The 19,531-nt window shown below is 39.2% G+C and overlaps 1 protein-coding gene across 1 annotated transcript in view; it reads left to right on the top strand.

Moving 5' to 3' along the window:
• The window catches only part of ITGB8 (integrin subunit beta 8), a 107,759-nt gene that overhangs the window by 48,524 nt on the left and 39,704 nt on the right, over nucleotides 1-19,531 (top strand). The window contains exons 4-6 of the mRNA XM_074195448.1: nucleotides 4,342-4,588; nucleotides 6,499-6,664; nucleotides 8,205-8,363. Of these exons, the coding sequence (XP_074051549.1) occupies nucleotides 4,342-4,588; nucleotides 6,499-6,664; nucleotides 8,205-8,363 (572 nt within the window). The remainder of the gene's footprint in view (nucleotides 1-4,341; nucleotides 4,589-6,498; nucleotides 6,665-8,204; nucleotides 8,364-19,531) is intronic.

Here is a 19,531-nt window from a genome sequence, read left to right on the forward strand (position 1 = left end):
TAGCATTTGAAGCTTTAACTTGCTCCATTCTATCCAACCTGGGTTGTTTCATATTTTCTTTTAGGAAATCTGGTGATCCTTTATCCCCCAGGGGCATACCATACTGAATTTTCTCTGAACACCTGATTGATGTGCCTATTAGAGTCAGAACTCCCTACTTCAAACCATTCACTCTGCCTGAACCTTCCTAGCAGCCAGGATTACAGGGATGCACTAACATTCCCAGCTAAATCAGGAATTCTTTCCCTTTTGTGTATCATGCCCTCCTTGGGCAGTCTAGTGCAGCCTATTGGCTCTTGAAATTCTCATTCTGTCATGCATAGAGAACACTGTCTTGCCTTAGTTCTACCTTCTGAAATTCTATCCTACCTCTGTCTCAAATACTGTTGTGGTGGTAGTTGTTTTGAAAGTGATCTATGTATCTAAATCATAGAGTTAGATCTTAGACTAACATATATTAAAAGTCATAGAATGAAATATCACCCACCTTTTTTCCAGCTGAAGAAACTGAGACCAGGAAAAAGTTAGATAGCTTTTTCAGATAAAAAATAATAAATTTAGACCACAAATCTAGAACTACAGGTTCAATGTTTTCTTCCATCAAATCCCAGTACCTTAAAACAAGAAGAGATGAGTTAGATTAGAAATTGGGCAAAGTTTAGATAACAGTGGATTTACTCCTTCAGTTATATCAGTCAATTAATTTAAATCTATTCTTGCTAGAATAGTTTAAGAATATCATGGATCTGATAGACTCAAACTTAGAATTAATGACTTAATTGTTGTTTACATGAAGAACTCCACCAGCAGCGGAAAATGTTCATCAGTTATTAAATCAACTGCCATGACTTTGAAGAGGATCTCTTATAAAAATTGAGCCAAAAACCAAATGAATTGTTTCATAAAACAGTGGGCCCCCTTCCTTTGAGAATTCTGAGCCAAGGTGGAGTCAGCTCTGTTCTGGGGAAGATTCTTGGCCAAGTGGAAAGGTTGGGTAAGGTGAATTCTGGGATCCCTATACTGCTAAGATTCACTTTGAGATTTCTCAAAGGTTTTGCCTAAGGAAAGGGACATTTCTGGAGGAATTTTATCTGTATCTGAATTTTATATTTTAAAATTGTACATTTTGACATTTTAAAACTTAAAATTTACATTTTAAAATTATAGTCTTCCCTCACTCCCAAATGTGACCAACTTTGCTTTTGCACAGTGACGTGTCTGTAGGAGATAGTCTGTTGAACTGATTGTATTTTCCTAGGATTTAAATGTTATAATAATATCACTTACAGTTTAAGAAATTGGGAAAATATCCTGCTCTAGCCTCATGAGAAGCGAATGATCTATTAAGTAGGCACATGCATAGAAATGAATACGTAATAGAGTTCTAGATTTTGAAAATAGAACCCAAGGTTGATGTAGAAGAATCAAGTCCCAGAGAGGTAATAGCAAACATCTCTTGGCCCCTGCTTCCCATTGCAAAGCATGTGAATGCCCATCCAGTGACTGATAAGGCACCAGAAAAGTCAGTGAAGAAGACATCTTTCTACCTGATTCCTCAACCCCCTTCAGACAGAATTACAACACAGAAAAATCCCAACTTTGAAAGTAACTGAAGTTAATTGTTTTACAGAGACAAAGGGGGAGCTAATGTAAGAGAGTTTTCACCTAAATATCTGGTTGAAACTCCTGGGTTATGATCACATGGAAGTAAAATGCTCGGGGATCCAAGTCTCAGAGCTGGGAGGAATTAACCTCCATGATAATAGGCATTCTCACTGATGCATATCTGATTAGAGGTTCTCCCACCTCTTGAAGACTTCAGGAAACCTTCCCATTCCACTTTGAGGCAGAACTAACTTCAACAAAGGATTTAGACCTTAGAGTGAAGAGGTTAGCAATTAGTACTGAGGATTTAGATTGTCTTTCATGCATGCTATAGCCCCAATTAGTCATTTGTATGTGTAACCCAGGGGAACCTGAAAGGAATCTTTGGTCTGCTATAACAGGGGACTTGGAGGTTTTGAGGTTAAAAAGGTCTGAGCAAAAGTTTACTGGAACCTAATTTTTTTTAAATTATTCAACTGAGAAGTATTTTTAAGTATCATTTTGTTACAGAAATTTAAGGTTAGGCATTGGACAGTCATTGCTTTAGGGAATTCTCAGGTAAGAAAATTCCTTATATCAATGCAATTTATAGTCCTGGAGAGTTTGGAGATACAAGACAAAATAATAATAATGATGAAGAAGGGAAAGAAGGAAAGGGGGGGAGGAAAGAGAGAGAAGGAGGAAGAGGGGGAAGAGAGTAGAAAAGAAAAATGAGAACAGGAAGAAAGAAGAGTAGGGGAGAAATATTAAGAGAAGAAAAAAAGAAAGAGAAGAGGAGAAGGAGGAGAAGAGACACAAAGGTATTTGACTTGTTATCTCATTCAATCCTCACAACAACCTATAAGGTAGAGTCTATTATTATTTCTCCTTTATAGTTGAGGAAAGTGAGGTCCAGAGTTTATGTAGCTTGCTGTATGGATCACACAGCAAATAAGAGTCTGAGGGATCATTTGAATGTAGATTTTTATAGTTTCAAGTCTAGCTAATTTTAGCTCTTTGTCAGAAAACATCTAATGACTAGAGCTATCTGGTCATGGAATGGGCTGCCTCAAGAGGTCATGGTCTTCTTGTCATTAAAAGTCTTCAAGTTGGAGTTAGTTATCAGAGATGAGATATCAGAGTTTCCTTTCAGGTATGAGTTCAATTTGATGTGCACTGAGGTCCCATCATAGTCTTTGAGTCTGTGAACCTGACTGGTTAGCAGAAGTGGTTTTTCCAAAGTCACATGGGTAGTGAATGGAATTCAGATCTGAGTCAGAGGGTAAGAGTCAGCATTGAAATGAAGGTTCCAAGCTTTGAACATACACTCAAATTCAGGGCTCCTTCCCCTAATGTGTGATGCAAATTTGAAACATCAATTGTGTTATGATTTCCAAGTATGTATAATCATTAAAAGAGTAAAGCATTACTTTTGAGGACTTACTTAGGCAATTCTTTTAATGACCAGACAAGGATGTCCTACAACCAGGTAAATTAGTGATTTATAGGTCAGTACTATTATTCTTGTTGAATCATTTTGATCAAATCCAATTCTTTGTATCCCTGTTGGGGATTTCCTGGCAAAGATACTGGCCTGGTTGGCCATTTCCTTCACCAGCTCATTTTATAGATGAGGAACTGAGATAAACAGATTTAAATGACTAGCCAAGGGGCACACAGCTAGGAAATGAGATCACCTTTGAACTTAGGTCATCCTGACTCCAGGCCCAGTACTCTAGTCACGATGTCACCTACTTGCCCTTTCTTAGATATGTAATAAACAATTATTGATTAGATAAAATATATTCACACCACCCAAAGTAAAGATTCTTCAAAGACAGAATTTGAAACTTTATGCTGCCTAGAACATCAAATGCCAAGTTCAGGGAATAGAATTCAGGGAAGAGAAGCTAGTTTAGCAGGAACCAAGAGTATGTGAAAGTAAGCTTCAATAAATTTGGAAAATTAGAGGGATCCACATTGAAAATGGTTTCAACTGCCAAGCTGAGGTGTTATTTTATCCCCAAAACATTCAGGATCCCCTGAGGATTCTTGAAGATGAGAACAGCATGATCAACCTTGTGTTTTAGAAATGTAAAAGTGAGAATTATTCTTGCTATTATGAGTTTAGGACAGTAAAGATTTGTTTAAATTTAGAAGGCTTCCTAGTTCCCCAGGAATGGCTGTAAAACAGCCACATTTTCCTGCTCTGCAGGTGACTCTGCCTTCATACCTATACTTTGCTTAAAAGAGAAAGTTGATTTTGTGTAATAACTTACAGGGTCAGCAGTAGCATGGCTAAGGAGAGAGGCAGAAAGAGGGAGGAAGGGGGGGGAGATAGAGAGATGGAGAGGGTAGGGAAGGAAGAGAAGGGAGGGGAGGGGAAGGGAGATAGAGGGAGGGACACAGAGCCAGCCAAACAGACACACAGGGATGGAGGGCTGCCTTTGATAGCAGGAAGACCTGGATGGAAACCTCTCCTGGGAGCCAATGGGAATTCACATCTAATACTTTTCACAGATGATTGAAGAGAATCCAATCTACAGACAAGGGAGTTGGGCTAATACATTGGAGAAATTTTCAACAGCTTCTTTAAGTGACATCATAACTTCTTTTTTGAATAAGCAAATTTCCTTTATTAGAAAGACATATTTAAGAATGTTTGCTCTCTGCTGCACAGTGTTCTTCAATAAGCAAGCAGATTTTGAAAACAATGATTACATGATCATATGTTATGGTTTTTGTTTTTTCAATTAGGAGCTGAAGCTAGCTTTATGCTGAAAATCCACCCTTTACAGAAATACCCCGTGGATCTTTATTATCTCGTTGATGTCTCAGCCTCCATGCACAATAACATTGAAAAGTTAAACTCTGTTGGAAATGACTTATCCCAGAAAATGGCATCATTTTCCAATGACTTTCGACTTGGATTTGGATCCTACGTTGACAAAACTGTGTCTCCCTATATTAGCATCCACCCTGGCAGAATCCACAACCAGTGCAGGTACCCAGGGAGTGGTTGAACTGCATGATCCTGGGAGGTATGGCCAAGGAAGGTGGTGTGGGACTAGTTTGGGTGCTCCACTGACTACTTGTGGTGTTGGTATTATTGCATTGCTGCTGTTTTGCCTTACAAAAATATCTATGAATGAAAGATTTAGAATGGTTGATAGACAAAGTTGATCTTGTGTAATAACTTTCAGGGTCAGCAGTAGCATGGCTAAGGAGAGAGGCAGAAAGGGGGAGGAAGGGGGCAGAGATAGAGAGATGGAGAGGGTAGGGAAGGAAGGGAGGGGAGGGGAAGGGAGATAGAGGGAGGGTCACAGAGCCAGCCAAACAGACACACAGGGATGGAGGACTGTCTTTGATAGCAGGAAGACCTGGATGGAAACCTAACACTTGCTAATACTGTGAGCCTGAGCCATTTAAGCTTGATTGCTTTAATCACATCAAATCTCTCTATGGTAAGTGTTCTTAACCTGGAGTCCGTACACAGAAACAGAGACAGAAAAGAGAGAGGGAGGGTGAGAGAGAGAGAGAGAATTTCAATGTAATTTATTTCCCTTTTAAATCTATTTATTAAATTTCATACATTTAAAACCAGTAAGAAGAAAGACATAGGCTTCAACAAACTGAAAAAGTCAGAGTCATTTTGTGCAAAAATGCTTAAGAACCTTGATCTGTGGATATAGCTATACATATATATATATATATAAACCATGTATAAATATTATGTGTACAGCCATATACATCTAGACATTGTTGTTGCATAGATTTATGGCTTTATAGGTTATTTAATTATGTATATATATATATTCATATAGGTTGACCATAAACAGGTAAATGTATGTAAATGGGTATATGCATATATATGACTATATACAGTAATATCTACATACATTTGTTAGTGTGTACACATGTGTTCATGAGGCATCTACACATTAGTGCCTCTGGATATATGGATATTAGCATAATTATATTGGATATGGCTCTCTACTCAGCCATGCATATGTGTAGATATTACTTGAGGCCCTCTGACTGTGACAGTCTAGTGGAACCGATGGACTTTTTCTTAGAATGATGTTTTTAAATGACTAATTTTAATGTAGATTTATAAAAGATATATATATATATATAGATAGATAGAATGATAGATAGATAGATAGATATTGAAATATAGTTAAGAGGGTGGCTAGGTGGTGCAGTGGATAAAGCGCCGGCCCTGGAGACAGGAGTACCTAGGTTCAAATCCAGCCTCAGACACTTAATAATTACCTAGCTGTGTGGCCTTGGGCAAGCCACTTAACCCCATTTTCTTTGCAAAAAAAAAACCCCTAAAAAATATATAGTTAAGAAAATATTTTTTAAAAATTTGTAGCACCCAAGTTGACTCTCTCTCTCTCTCTCTCTGTCTCTCTCTCTCTCTCTCTCTCTGTCTCTCTCTCACACACACACACACACACACACACACACACATACACATACACATACACATACACATACACATACACATACACATACACATTCACATACACTTTGACTTTCATGTATAGACATCCTGACTCCTAGGATCCCATCAATAGCCACACAAAGGAAATTGGTTTGGATGAAATCTTTGCTGGATGAAGTGTTTAATTGAGTGATGACTATTTGGCCCAGATAAGTTGTCCCTGTTCTTATAATTTCAGAGTTCTAATATCTCTCTGGTTTTCCCCATTGGGTGTCGACTTCTGAATCACAATAATCCACAATACTGTTTTCTGTTCTCTTTGTGACTTTTCCAATCTAGGCTTTCTTCTTTCAAAATGTAGTCAATGAAAAACTGAGATTTTTCTCTCACTGCACCCTGTAGCTGTTACAAAGTTTTTGAAAGCAGCAAAGAAATTACCTTTCTCATTTGATCTCCCCCTGCAGTGATTACAATTTGGACTGCATGCCACCTCATGGCTACATCCACGTGCTGTCTCTGACAGAGAACATCACGGAGTTTGAACGAGCAGTTGACAGGCAGAAAATCTCCGGGAACATTGACACACCTGAAGGAGGTTTTGATGCCATGCTCCAGGCAGCTGTTTGCCAGGTAAAGGGTTGTCCGAGTCATCAGGGATGGCAGAATTCTCAAAGATCCTGTTGATTTGAAGATTATTTTCTCATTGAGTCAAAAGCAGAAAATGTGAATTCTTGGAGAAGAAGGTCTTGACAAACTTAAAGATGGGGCAAAACTGGGGTGGCTAGGTGGCATAATGGATAAAGCACCAGCCCTGGAGTTAGGAGTACCTGGGTTCAAATCCGGTATCAGACACTTAATAATTACCTAGCTATGTGGCTTTGGGCAAGCCACTTAACCCCATTTGCCTTGCAAAAACCTAAAAAAAAAGATGGGGCAAAACTTAATAAAATGAAAATTAAATGGAATACATTTGGCATCAAAAAACATTCAACATACTAGAAGAGACCTTTGGTGTCTAATTCAGGCCCTTGCATGTACCCTTTGATTCCCCCCCCCCCCATTTAGCTCATTCTGCCAACTTTCAGGATGAGTCCCAGATCATGGCTGACTCCTCTTTTCAAAGTTTTCAGGGTAAACCTGAGGGCTTCTAACACGATTTCTCACAACTCCCCCTGCATCCAGTGAGTTACCATATCAAGGATCAGTGACTCTCTCCCCAATGAGGAAGAAGAGTTCAAATCTAGCCTCAGATGCTTACTAGCTTTGTGACCTCAGACAAGTCACTTAACCATGTTTGCCTCAGTTTCCTCATCTGTAAAATGAGCTGGAGAAGGAAATAGAAAATTACCATGGGGATTACAAAGAGTTGGATACAGCTGAAATGAGTGAACAATAATGAAAACAAATAGTGTCTTAGATTTATTGCTGTAAATGATGTGAGAAGTCATTAAATCCACCCCTTCTCCCTTTCAAGATTAATAGACTGAGGCTTGAGGTGTTTGCCCAATGTAACACAAACAGTAAGTAATAGTTGGGATTGAAGTCCAGATTCTCTGCTTTTGAATCCAAGCCAATTGAGCTTCACCATTCTAAGGGTAGAACTACAAAGTATTCCTCACCAAACTCTCCTTATCTGCATATAACAAGTCCCTGAAGAGACAAACTCTTAAGTTTGCCCTATGTTGACACCTTCCCTTTGCTACACATACAAAAAGTTCCTGGGAAGAACGGTCTCCAACTTGTAACAACACAATGACAACAAAGAGAGACCTCTTAATCTCAAGACTCTCTTGAGATCCAGGTAGAATCACCATCCTATTTACTTCTATGTATGTCCTAGCTAATGGACAAATGACTCTCTTCTTTGAAGGACATAATATTTCCTTTTTTCTTTCTTTCTTTTATTTATTTTTGCAAGGCAGAGGGGTTAAGTGACTTTCCCAAGGTCACAGAGGGAGGTAATTATTCAGTGTCTAAGACTGGATTTGAACTCAGGTCCTCCTGACTCTAGTGCACCACTGTGATCTACTTATATGTATCCATATTATTTTCTGTACTTCCCTTCTCCCCCAGGACTAGCATCATTAATTAAGTAAATGCAAAGGTAAGGTCCATGATACAGATCCTAAATGTTTTCTCGAGTCTGATTGCATGTTTATTTTTACTTTAGAGTCACATTGGTTGGCGCAAGGAAGCTAAACGATTGCTTCTTGTGATGACAGATCAGACTTCTCACCTTGCCCTCGATAGCAAACTTGCAGGGATAGTGGTGCCGAATGATGGAAAGTGCCATCTAAAAGACAACGTCTACATTAAATCCACCAGTATGGTAAGGGCCCGTTCTTCTGTGATTCAGCCCTGCTCTTTGGCTAGTCTCAAATGTGGGAATTCAGCTGACCTTCCACATGGAAGTGACCTAACAAACAGAAGATAGAGCCAGCAAATGTAATCAGATAGGACTTCAGGAAAAGGACTTTTCTCAATGGTGATTTGTAAAATGGAATCATGAGTAGCTGACTCATACTTGCGATGAAAAGTGGACTATAATTTATATAATCACTTGCATTTGTTAAAAGAGAAAGTAAAGAAATCAGGACTGCTTGGGAGGATCTCTTCTCCTTTAAGGCTATCGACATGACCAACATTAGAAAATTAGAGTTGGGGTTAATGTATCACCATGTGCTGTGGAATAGGAAGGATTTTAAGTGGAGAGCATTATTATCTGAATGTTCTGAACCCTTTCCTCCCTCTGCTAGGGGAGGTACTTGAAATGAAGAGGTGTTGCATATCGGAATTGGCTTCTAAGTTGAGAGAATCATCACATCACTCTTGTGAATCATATCTCTGGGGGCAGACCTTTGGATTTTAGTCTACTCCAACACAGATTAATTCCAAGTAAAGAAAATATGTCCAGGCTCACATTTATCAGTTAATTGCATTGACATCTGGGTAATGAGCATTTCATAAGAATTTGTTAGAATATATGCAATGACACCAGAATTAGCGTTATGCATGAATACTTAGAATTTTTCTGTCTCCTGTTATTAATTCTTTAGTGAGCCAACCTGACTGGATGATTTGGGACAAAGAGAAGAAAAAATCTGATTTTCATGTACAATATTTCTGGAATTCATTGGTTATTTATTTGTAAGCTTCACTTGTTTATTTAAAGAGTAAAAAAAATCACACTTGGAGTTTCTGAGTGAGATCAGTCAGAAGGAGGGATCTGAGGGGTATCTTCTCCTTCACAGTGTGCGTGTGTCGTAGAACAACCCATCCAGTTTAATCAGGATTATGTTCTTATCTATCAGTAACTTTTCTCTATTTACTTTACTATAAGCAGACCATCAGCCCATTAGCAAAGATTTATTAGACATCTGCCATGTCCAGGCACTATTCTTCTGCGTCCTAGAGATTCAAAGACAGTGATTATCCTAGGCTTTCAATGAGCTTGTCCTCTCTTTTTTTTATTTTTCTTTTTGGTTTTTGTGAGGCAATGGGGTTAAGTGACTTGCCCAAGGTCAAATAACTAGTATCAAGAATCTGAGGTTCAACTTGAATTCAGGTCCTCCTGACCCCAGGGCCAGTGCTCTATCCACTGGGCTACCTAGCTACCTTGAGGTTGAATTCTATCTGGGGAGATGCACTGCACACTGGTTCTTGGTGAAGGCTTTTCAATGCCCCAAGACAATTTGATTCTGACTTTTCTTGTATTTAATACAAAACAAATGCTCTCCTGGTAAGTGGCATTCTTTTGGACAGCTTTGATGATGTCACTGAATTCATTCCTTTTTCCTATATTTATATGAGATAATATTACAACATTTTGGGTTCAAAGCTAGAAGGCAATATGAAGTAGCAGCACAACACTGGTCCCTGGATTTGAAGTTAAGACTTGGATTTAGAGCTGCCCCATTGCTCAGCAGTCTCCCCTCCCCTCCCTCTCCCCTCCCCTCCCTTCTCCTCTCTATTCTTTCCTCCTCTTTCCTCTTCTTTCCTCTTATAATGGAGGAGAAAGTAAAGGGAACCCTCAGAGGGGATCAGATGGGGGCAGGGGGTGGGACCTATCTTTTAAATCTGCAGGCACAAGGGCATCTGGGAAGCTATCAGCCTCTTTAGCTTTTCACCACAGGCAGGATCCTTCAGATGATGTGGAACATCTTGGATATCCTAAAGTGGCTCTTTAAGAGACACATCTTTCAAATGTCATGGACATGAGAAGCAAACCAAAATATTTAATAACTTTAATTCTGTTAGATACTCAACAGACATTTATTAAGCAATACAAAGGGCACTATTCAAAACTCTAAGAAACAGAGAGGCAAAGAAAGTCCCCACTAACAGAGAATCTCTGTCATCTACTAAAGGAGCATGTCTTTTGAAAAAAAAAATCAGTTATCCCTAATATAATTTTAAGGGATCTTCTTGACTTGGCAAGGCTACCTCCTCCAAAAGAATGTGCCAGATCTTAATAGGTGAGCTCTTTATTTTTTCTACTTAAGACAAGGTTTCCAAAGTGCAGCATCCCACTGTGAATAAATTATTAATGCTGTCTATTGTCAATCAGCTAGGATGAAATCCCTCACAAGTGCTAGGGCCCATGCTGAGCCCTGGGGATACACAGAAAGGTATAACATGGCCCCAGCACTCCAAGAGCTCATGGGCTAGTGGAGGAAGACAGCATGACAACACGGAACAGGCTAAAGACAAGATAAATCGGGAAGACCCTGGCCTTGAGGGGGCAGCAGAAAGGGGGGCATTAGGGGAGATCTGAAGGAAGCCAGATGCACAGTTATCTTGAGAAAAGCTTAACTGAGGATTTGCTTGGAAAGCCTTGATAGCCTATACCGAAGATGAGCTACATGCAGTCCATTTCAATTAAAAAGACATTTCTTTAAGATTTATGTATAGGACACTCAATTAGCTTTCCTTCCCTTGCCCATCTCCAGCAGATTGCTTTTAAGAGTAATAAAAAGGGGGAAAAGGGAATCAGATTTTTTAAAAATTTCTATTCATCTGAACAGTCGTCTATAAAACATATACTATAGTCAAGGTCCTGGAGGCACAAAAACAAAAATAGGCAGCAGCCCTCATCTTCAAGGAAATACCAGGACAATGAAACACAAATTGGTATGGAGCTAATTAAAGAGAACAAGGAGGGATAAGACATCAGTGGGCGGAGGGAGAAGGAAGAAAGTCAGGATGTTTTGTGTGAGAGACCTGTGAACCTTACCTTGAAGACATCTAGAGAATCTCTGAGAAAAGAGTGCATTATAGACATAGGAGACTGCTTGGGGGAGCAGTGAAAGATGGAAATGGGATGTCTTATGTGCGGAAGAGTTGGTGGTCCAGTGAAAATAGACTGGAGAGGTTGACGGGAAATAAGACCAGATGCCAAGGTCACAGTCAGATTGTAGAACTCCTTCAAGGTCAAGCTGAGGGTTTTCTACTCTTCTCTTCTCAAGGCTGGGAGTGGGATAGCCCTTAGTCAAAATGACCAAATTGTTAGGGTTATATGACATCAGAATGGATGGTCTCAGTCTTCCTTAGTTGACGTTTCATTAGTTAGTTGATGTTTTCAAAGAAAGGAACTGATCAAAGACCGTTCATCACAGGAAACAGTAAAGATAGATTTCTGTTGGCTTCTCTAGTCAGCCTTCACCAAAAGAAGAATGCTGGGTTTTTCTCCTTAAGCACAATTTCCGACTGATCTCTCTGGATGTTTGCATTCCTATTGGAGGAAGAAATAAACCAGAGGAGTTGGTTTACACAAATTAACAAGTCAAGTTGATTACCCCATATTGTACAGTTTACAAATAAGAAACCACTGTTTATATTCATGTTTGGTAAGAACACAGAGAAAATCTTCCCTTCTTGAAAAAACTGAGTTTGTTCTCCCTTCTGCTGACCCTAAGGAGATCACTTTCCAACTTTTTCCTTAGAGTTTTGGTTTGGTTTTATTGTTTTCCATTGCCCATCTGCCAACTTCAGTAAAGAAGCCCAGTCAGATGCAGCTCCATCTAAGTAGTGAGCCACAAAAACAGAGCTGGGATTTGGACCCGAGTCTCCTGACTTCAAATACAAGTGTTCTTCCCCTTCTTACTTACTGACTTTCTCACCTTTGGGTGATGGCACTCGAATTTAAGCTCTGGGGCCCGACTTTCCCTGATTTAGGCTTTACATCCCTCCATTCACTTCAGAATTTTTGCCTCCAAACTCAAATCTACCTCTCATTCTTTACCCCATTTTTTGGAACCAGTCACATTATTATTAGAAGAATGAAGATGACAAGAGCCAATCAGAGCAATAGGGTTGACTGAGATCAGCAGAAATGATGACTCCACAGGGAATGAAGAACTCAATAGAACCATCCATTCTTAAGCATTACAGAGCCTTATATATACACTGGAGACTGGGATTCAAAGATAAGAAGAAAAGAAAGATTTATCAAATACTGAATAGATATCACAAGCTCTGTAATAAGAGCTACTGCCCTCAAAAACATGTATATTCTATTGATGGGGGAGACCCCATGAACACATAGGAACAGAAATAAAAATATACCATCGCTCCTCTTAAAATGAATTGCCTCTTATATCAGCCATCATTCTAGAACTTCAAAGAATATCTTCCCTTTTCTGGGAAATGCAGTTAACTAAAAATTTATACAAAGAAAGAGTGACCCAATCAGAGGAATACTCCCTCCAGCCACACCCCCACCAATCCACCATCCACCACCTACCATCTACCATCAGGCACAATCAAAAGATAGCACTGAAGGAATCTCAGTAGGTATTCAATTTAAATTGGCGGTAAAAGGTGTCTTTGCACCTAAGGCAGACATCTGACTAAATGGGCTCTTAGAGTAGACAGGAAGCTTGGTACAGGCAGAGAAGAGAGCCCTTGATTTGCATTCTGGAGATTTGAATTGGAATCTCACCCCAGTCATAATCATCTGGATGATTCTAGATACATTCCATTGCCAAGTGAGACTCAGTTTCCTCATGTGTCCAATATGTCCTAGATGGTCTTTTAGGTCCTTTCCAGTCCTCAATCTATGATCCAGTAAGAGGAGGAGATTCTCCCTGTGCTGCTGAAGGAAGGGGGTGCAGAGACAGCCAAGGAAGAACCTAGAAGAAAACTGATATGTCTGTCTACACTGTGGCTATCTCCTCCATGCAGAGCTGTCAAACCTTGTCTCTGTCATTAGAACATGAGCTCTACAGGCCAAGCACAAGGTTTTTGCCTTCTTTGTTTTTCTGACACTTTGCATGGAGACTGACACATCGGAAGTACTTAATAAATGAATATTGATTGACCGACTCCCAAGATGAATGAGCCCTGTGGAGAGGCCATTTGCTAATCTCAGAATTAAAATAACCTCTCAGACTTTGCAAAATCACTGAGCTGGTTTCTTTTTGACTCTGTCTTCCAAACCTCAGCATGCACACAGATATATATCTTTGTCATCCTCACCTAATTGCTATTTGAGGTATGGCATACCTGGTTGCCAGGAAACCCAGATGAATGTGGGCTATTACACTGAGATCCAGTCCATTAAAAGGTCACATTTGATCTGATCTACCCAGCTGTTCTAGTGGTTCAGAGACAGACTCTCAAGCTCCATCTTTGTTTCTTCCTGCCGAGTCTGGGCAGAGCTGGCACTGACAAGGCCCCAGGGATCCAAAGCAGACTCTACCCTCAAAGAACTCACCAGCATACCTCACTTACCAATGAGCAATCATTTTGATACTTTTTTTTCAAATTATTCTTCCAGTCTCTAAAGCAAATTAATCCTCCTATGCAATTTGGGAAAGTGTAATTTTTTTTTTAATTTTAGAAAGGTTTTATTTATTTTGAGTTTTACAGTTTTTACCCCAATCTTGCTTCCCTTCCTCCACCCCCCCCACAGAAGGCAGTTTGTTAGTCTTTACATTGTTCCCATAGCATGCATTGATCTAAGCTGAATGTGATGAGAGAGAAATCATATCTTAAAGGAAGAAACATATAGTATGAGCTATAACAGAATTACATAATAAGGTAACATTTCTTTTTAAATTAAAGGTAATAGTCCTTGGTCTTCGTTCAAACACCACAATTCTTTCTCAGGATACAGATGACATTCTCCATAACAGATATCCCAAAATTGTGCTTGATTGTTGCCCTGTTGGTAGAAGCAGGTCCATCAAGGTTGGTCATCACCCCCATGTTGTTGTTAGGGTGTACAGTACAGTGTTCTTCTGGTTCTGCTCCTCTCACTCAGCATCAGTTCATGCAAATATTTCCAGGTTTCCCTGAATTCCCATCCCTCCTGGTTTCATATATATATATATATATATTTATTTATATATATATTATTAATATATATATATATGTATATATATTAATATATATATATATACCCCAGTTTGTTAATCCATTCTCCAATTGATGGACATTCCCTCAGTTTCCATATCTTTGCCACCACAAACAGAGCTGCTATGAACATTTTTGTATAGGTGATGTTGTTACAATTTTTCATAATCTTTTTCAGGGTATAGACCCAGTAGTATTGTTGGATCAAAGGGTATGCCCATTTTTGTTGCCCTTTGGGCATACTTCCAAATTGCTCTCCAGAAAGGTTGGATGATTTCACAGCTCCATCAAAAATGTATTTGTGTCCCAGATTTCCTACATTTGTCCATTGTCCTTTCTGGTCATATTGGCTAGCCTGAGACATGCTAGGTGGTGCCCTAGAGATGTTTTAATTTGCATTTCTCTAATAATTAGTGATTTGGAGCAATTTTTCAAATGACTATGGATTCCTTTGATTTCCTCATCTGTAAATTGCCTTTGCACATCCTTTGACCATTTATCAATTGGAGAATGCCTTGTCTTTTTTTATTTTTAAAGGCATTTTAGCCCATGTCTGCATATTCCAGAATCTTGCACAATAATCTTGCTTTTGGTCCTGGTTGTATCCATATGAGTAATCGACCTCACTCTCAGGACCTCAGTTTCCCCAACTATAATTGGAAATAATGATCCATTTTCTGCTGCTGTGAAACTTCAAGGAGATTTTAGTATAGAGTTTGTTTTTTGGTTCCTATCTGAATTTCAAATGAAGAAGCCATTCCCAGTGAGGAAATGTCTTCTATGTTAATAAGTCAGCACCTTCTCTCTAAGTTTTAATCTTTTTTTAGGTTTTTTTTTTGCAAGGCAAACAGGGTTAAGTGGCTTGCCCAAGGCCACACAGCTAGGTAATTATTAAGCATCTGAGACGGGATTTGAACCCAGGTACTCCTGGCTCCAGGGCCGGTGCTTTATCTACTATGCCACCTAGCTGCCCCTCTAACTTTTAATCTTAAAACATTGTCTAAGTCACGAAGATGTTTGATGATTCAGGGTGAAAGAGCCAGGATAAACTTGAGGCTTCCTGTGGGCATCCACCAAACCAGACTGCCTCTCTGGAAAATGCTTGGGACCCACCAAAGAGTTATATAAATCTTAGCTATTACTATGTATGACATTCTTATTATCTGTTATAAATGGCTCATGAATACTTAGTCCAGAATAATTAAAATGGTTTTTATTAAGATATCTTAACAAAATGACATACTTCTCTCCAAGTGGGAAAGAGGGGCAAGAAAATCCCAAAATGCAAGGTCTTTTATACACATTGAAAGGCCTTGTTCCTGCCCCCATATCAATCACAGGCTGGGGTCACAATTTAAATGACACATTGATCCCCAAACATCCCCCCCCATTATACCAGAACAGCTAGATCTCCTTAGTCAAGACCAGGTTAATTTAAAAGTGGGTGGGGCAATCTCATCAGTTTTTGATCAGATGGAGGCTAAGTCTTTTGACTTTGACTCAGTACCTTGCCCAGAGGCAACAATATAGGCAGACCCTAGTCTTTGTAATATAAACAATCAATCTTCCCTTCACATTCTCATGGAACCAAAACACCCCCAAATGCTTCACATGGTCATCATGATCTGTATTCTTGGTGACAAAGCTTTAGAATTGTCTCTCCTTAGAAACCATCTTCCTGCAATTGATTGAAGTTTGAAAGCTCTAAGAATTAGATTTCTAACCGTAGAGGTTAAAAAGTCCAGCCATGTCATTTTTTCTGGTGAAGGAAGTGAACCTCAAAAGAATCTGAATGATTGGCCCAAGGTCACACAGCTATTTGGATGCAGATCTTCCTGATGGTAAATTCAGTACTTTATCCACCCTACCAGATTACCTCCCTTGTTTTGTTTTGTTTTTTAGGTTTTTGCAAGGCAAACTGGGTCAAGTGGCTTGCCCAAGGCCACACAGCTAGGTAATTATTAAGTGTCTGAGACTGGATTTGAACCCAGGTATTCCTGACTCCAAGGCCGGTGCTTTATCCACTACGCCACCTAGCCGCCTCGCCCCCCCCCCCCCCTTGTTAACTAGCACAGAACTCCTTTTTCTTAACTGGAAGGAAGGAAGGAAGGCAAGAAAAAAGGAAGGAAGACATTTTTGAAATGCAGAGAAACTAAAATATAATGTTCAATGAATTCCATGAAATTCCTGAGGGGTAGATATACATATATACATTTATATTTAAAAATTAGTGGCCACAGTGTGTTTAAACAAAAAGTTAGGTGAGCATTCCAATTAATTTATTCTTTTTGTTCTGTTTAAATTCCAAACAAACTATGTGTGTTTGCTTCTATTTCAGAGGAGTCAGTTAGAATCCCTTTGGATTAGTAGCATCTTTGGGGGATTTGAATGATTACAAAGCTAGGTCATCCAGAGAAGTAAAAGAGGAGAATCATGGTTAACTTAGAGCTTTTATTGCATAGAAGTTTCTCAGTTCCAATCCTTGTGCCCTTTCTTTTACCTCTTGAAGATCTTGCCATGCTTTTTAAAAATCTAATTTAGTTCATCAGTCCGTGAAATTCCAGCATCTGGACTTTAGACTCTGAATTCCAAGAAGATATTTGAGCCATTTCAAAGAAGGATGCACAAGTCAGCATGGAATTATGGGCAGTGTTAGACTTTACTTCAAGAAGACATGGATTCAGGTCTTTCATCTGACATTTACTTGCCATGTGGACATGCAAAAGTCATTGATCTTGTTAATTCTCAGTTTCCTTATCTGCAAAATAGGGATCATAATATCAGAAATGCTTGTTTCATAAAGCTGATAGCCCTTTCCCCACCCTAGACTGTGTTATACATGTCACTTCTTATTTCTGAAAAAGTCATCCAGGTAATGCACATAGCTATGACTCCTTGATTAGAATAATAAGAAGCAAGAGTGAAGGAAGAAAGAAGGGAAGGTTCCTCAAGAATGTTTGTGATGGGCTTACATTCCCTTTAGAGTAATACTGAGTAGTTGGACATAATGACCTATAAGGACCCTTCCAACTTTCAGCCTATGACTCTGTGAACCAATGAGTGAGAATGATAAGTTTGGCACAAGTTACCCAGAATGCTGAAGGAATGCCATGCTCCACTTAACTGAATCTTCTGACTAATTAGGTATAAACCAAAGTATCTTTTCATTTCAACCTTTGTTAATAGATCGTGTTAAAATATTTCAGTCTATGTTCCTACCTTAAGAAATTGAATTTTTCTAAGTCTTCAAGGATTGCCTTCAGCTTGGGGGTGGGGCTCACCATTCAGATATCAGTTAACATCAAATATCTTGACTGGTTAAACAGCCAAAGGAGATGCTGAACTTTAGACTCCCTCAATCATTCATGAGCACTGACAAAAATAACATATAATGTGTTTTGTAAACCTGAAAATTTATGTAAATAATATAATTATTATTATTATTATTATTACTATTATTACTATTACCACTATTCCTATGTGCTAGGCCCTGACAATATAAATAGAAACCATCTCTGCCCTCCTGGGAATTCACATTCTACTGTAACATAGTGTAATATAACAAATACCAGATCAGTTATAGTCTAAGGTAGAAACTGGGGCATAGGAGAGAACGAAAATTCTACAGGGAAATGTAAGGAAGCAAAGAATTCTGCAATCTTGGGGGTGTGAATGACCAAGAAAGACTTAAGGAAGCAAATGGCACTAAAGCTGAGCTTTTCAGAGAAGACTCTAACATTTTTCTGATATTTAGCATCCTTGAACTCATCAATGAGCCTCAAAGGTGGTTGTGTTCATATCAATGAAATAAAGAAACTACCTCCTGTGTCCAGATCAGAACCTGGCTCACAAATCACCTTGCTTAAAGGTAATGATCTTGTAATGTTCTGTCTTTAGTTTGAACAATTGAGGGGAAACGCCCAAAATGAATTTGGGTGCTGTGACAAAGAACACCAGGCTGGGAATCATGTGATTATTTTCAAGTCCAAAATGTGCCTCCAACGAGAGTGTATGACCTTGGGAAAGTGATTGAAACTTGGAGTCTTGATTTCATCATTTGTAAAACAAAGGGGCTGGATTTAATGGTTCCTTTCAACTCTAAAATTCTATTTTTGCCATGCTGCCTTATTTTCTTCCTAAGCATCTATAGACACTCAATGGGTGATGTGTTGAAGTCAGTGAGCTGTGAAAATTCATAGGATGCCTGCCATGTTATATGTCCTTGAATTGGAACTTTCCCACTCTCCTTTGTGCTTTTGGAACTCGAAACCAATGTAAATCTGCACAAAATATATATAATGATTGTTGGATTTTGTGTGTAACTGTTTCCTCCTGCATCTCTACTGTCTTAATCTTCCATCTTCTGTCCTGACTCAGAAACTCATCATGGTTCCCCTGGGCTATATGCAAAAGCATCCTTACTGGTCTCCCTGTCACCGGTCTTTCATCTCTCCAATCCGTCCTTGACATAGTGACCAAACTAAAGTCTTCCTCCTGCATCTATCTGTGATGTTCCCCCGCTGAGAATTTTCCAGTGGTTCTTTATTGCCTGTGTGATAAAATTCTCATCTTCAGGGAAAAATTCTTCCTCAGTCCCTAATGAATGAATTCATGCAAATTACTCCTTTTAAAGCAGTCATGGGTTTACACTGAACAGGGCCTCTAGTTGTCCTCCGATATTGTCTTCTTTGCTCTAGTCTAAATGTATTTACTGAGGCACGGAACGCACTCCTTCCAAATGTCTATCTCTTGAAATCACTTCTACTCCTCCCTCCAAACCTTCCCTAGTCCCCCAGTGGAATGTGAACTTTCCTACCTTATCACCTAACGTTATTTTTGTCCTCATCAGATTCTTCATTGTGTTCTGCCATTGGTGTACATATCTTATCTTTCTTACCAAACAGAAAGCACTTCAAGATCTGGGACCATTTTTATCCCAGTCTTACCAAGGTCTACCTAATGGACAAAGTAGACGTAGCTCAAGTGCTGCCTCCCATTCGAGATACAGCTTGATACTTTGGTTGTTATGGCTCTGTCCTTCTTGAAGTCTTTTTGTTCCCCATCCCATCACATGATGGATCCTGAGTGAATTGTCTGGTGAATTGTGTTGATTGTATATAATCCATGTGACCTCCCTTGAAA

The sequence above is a fragment of the Macrotis lagotis genome, chromosome 7 (assembly GCF_037893015.1).
Source record: "Macrotis lagotis isolate mMagLag1 chromosome 7, bilby.v1.9.chrom.fasta, whole genome shotgun sequence".
Classification (NCBI taxonomy): domain Eukaryota; kingdom Metazoa; phylum Chordata; class Mammalia; order Peramelemorphia; family Peramelidae; genus Macrotis; species Macrotis lagotis.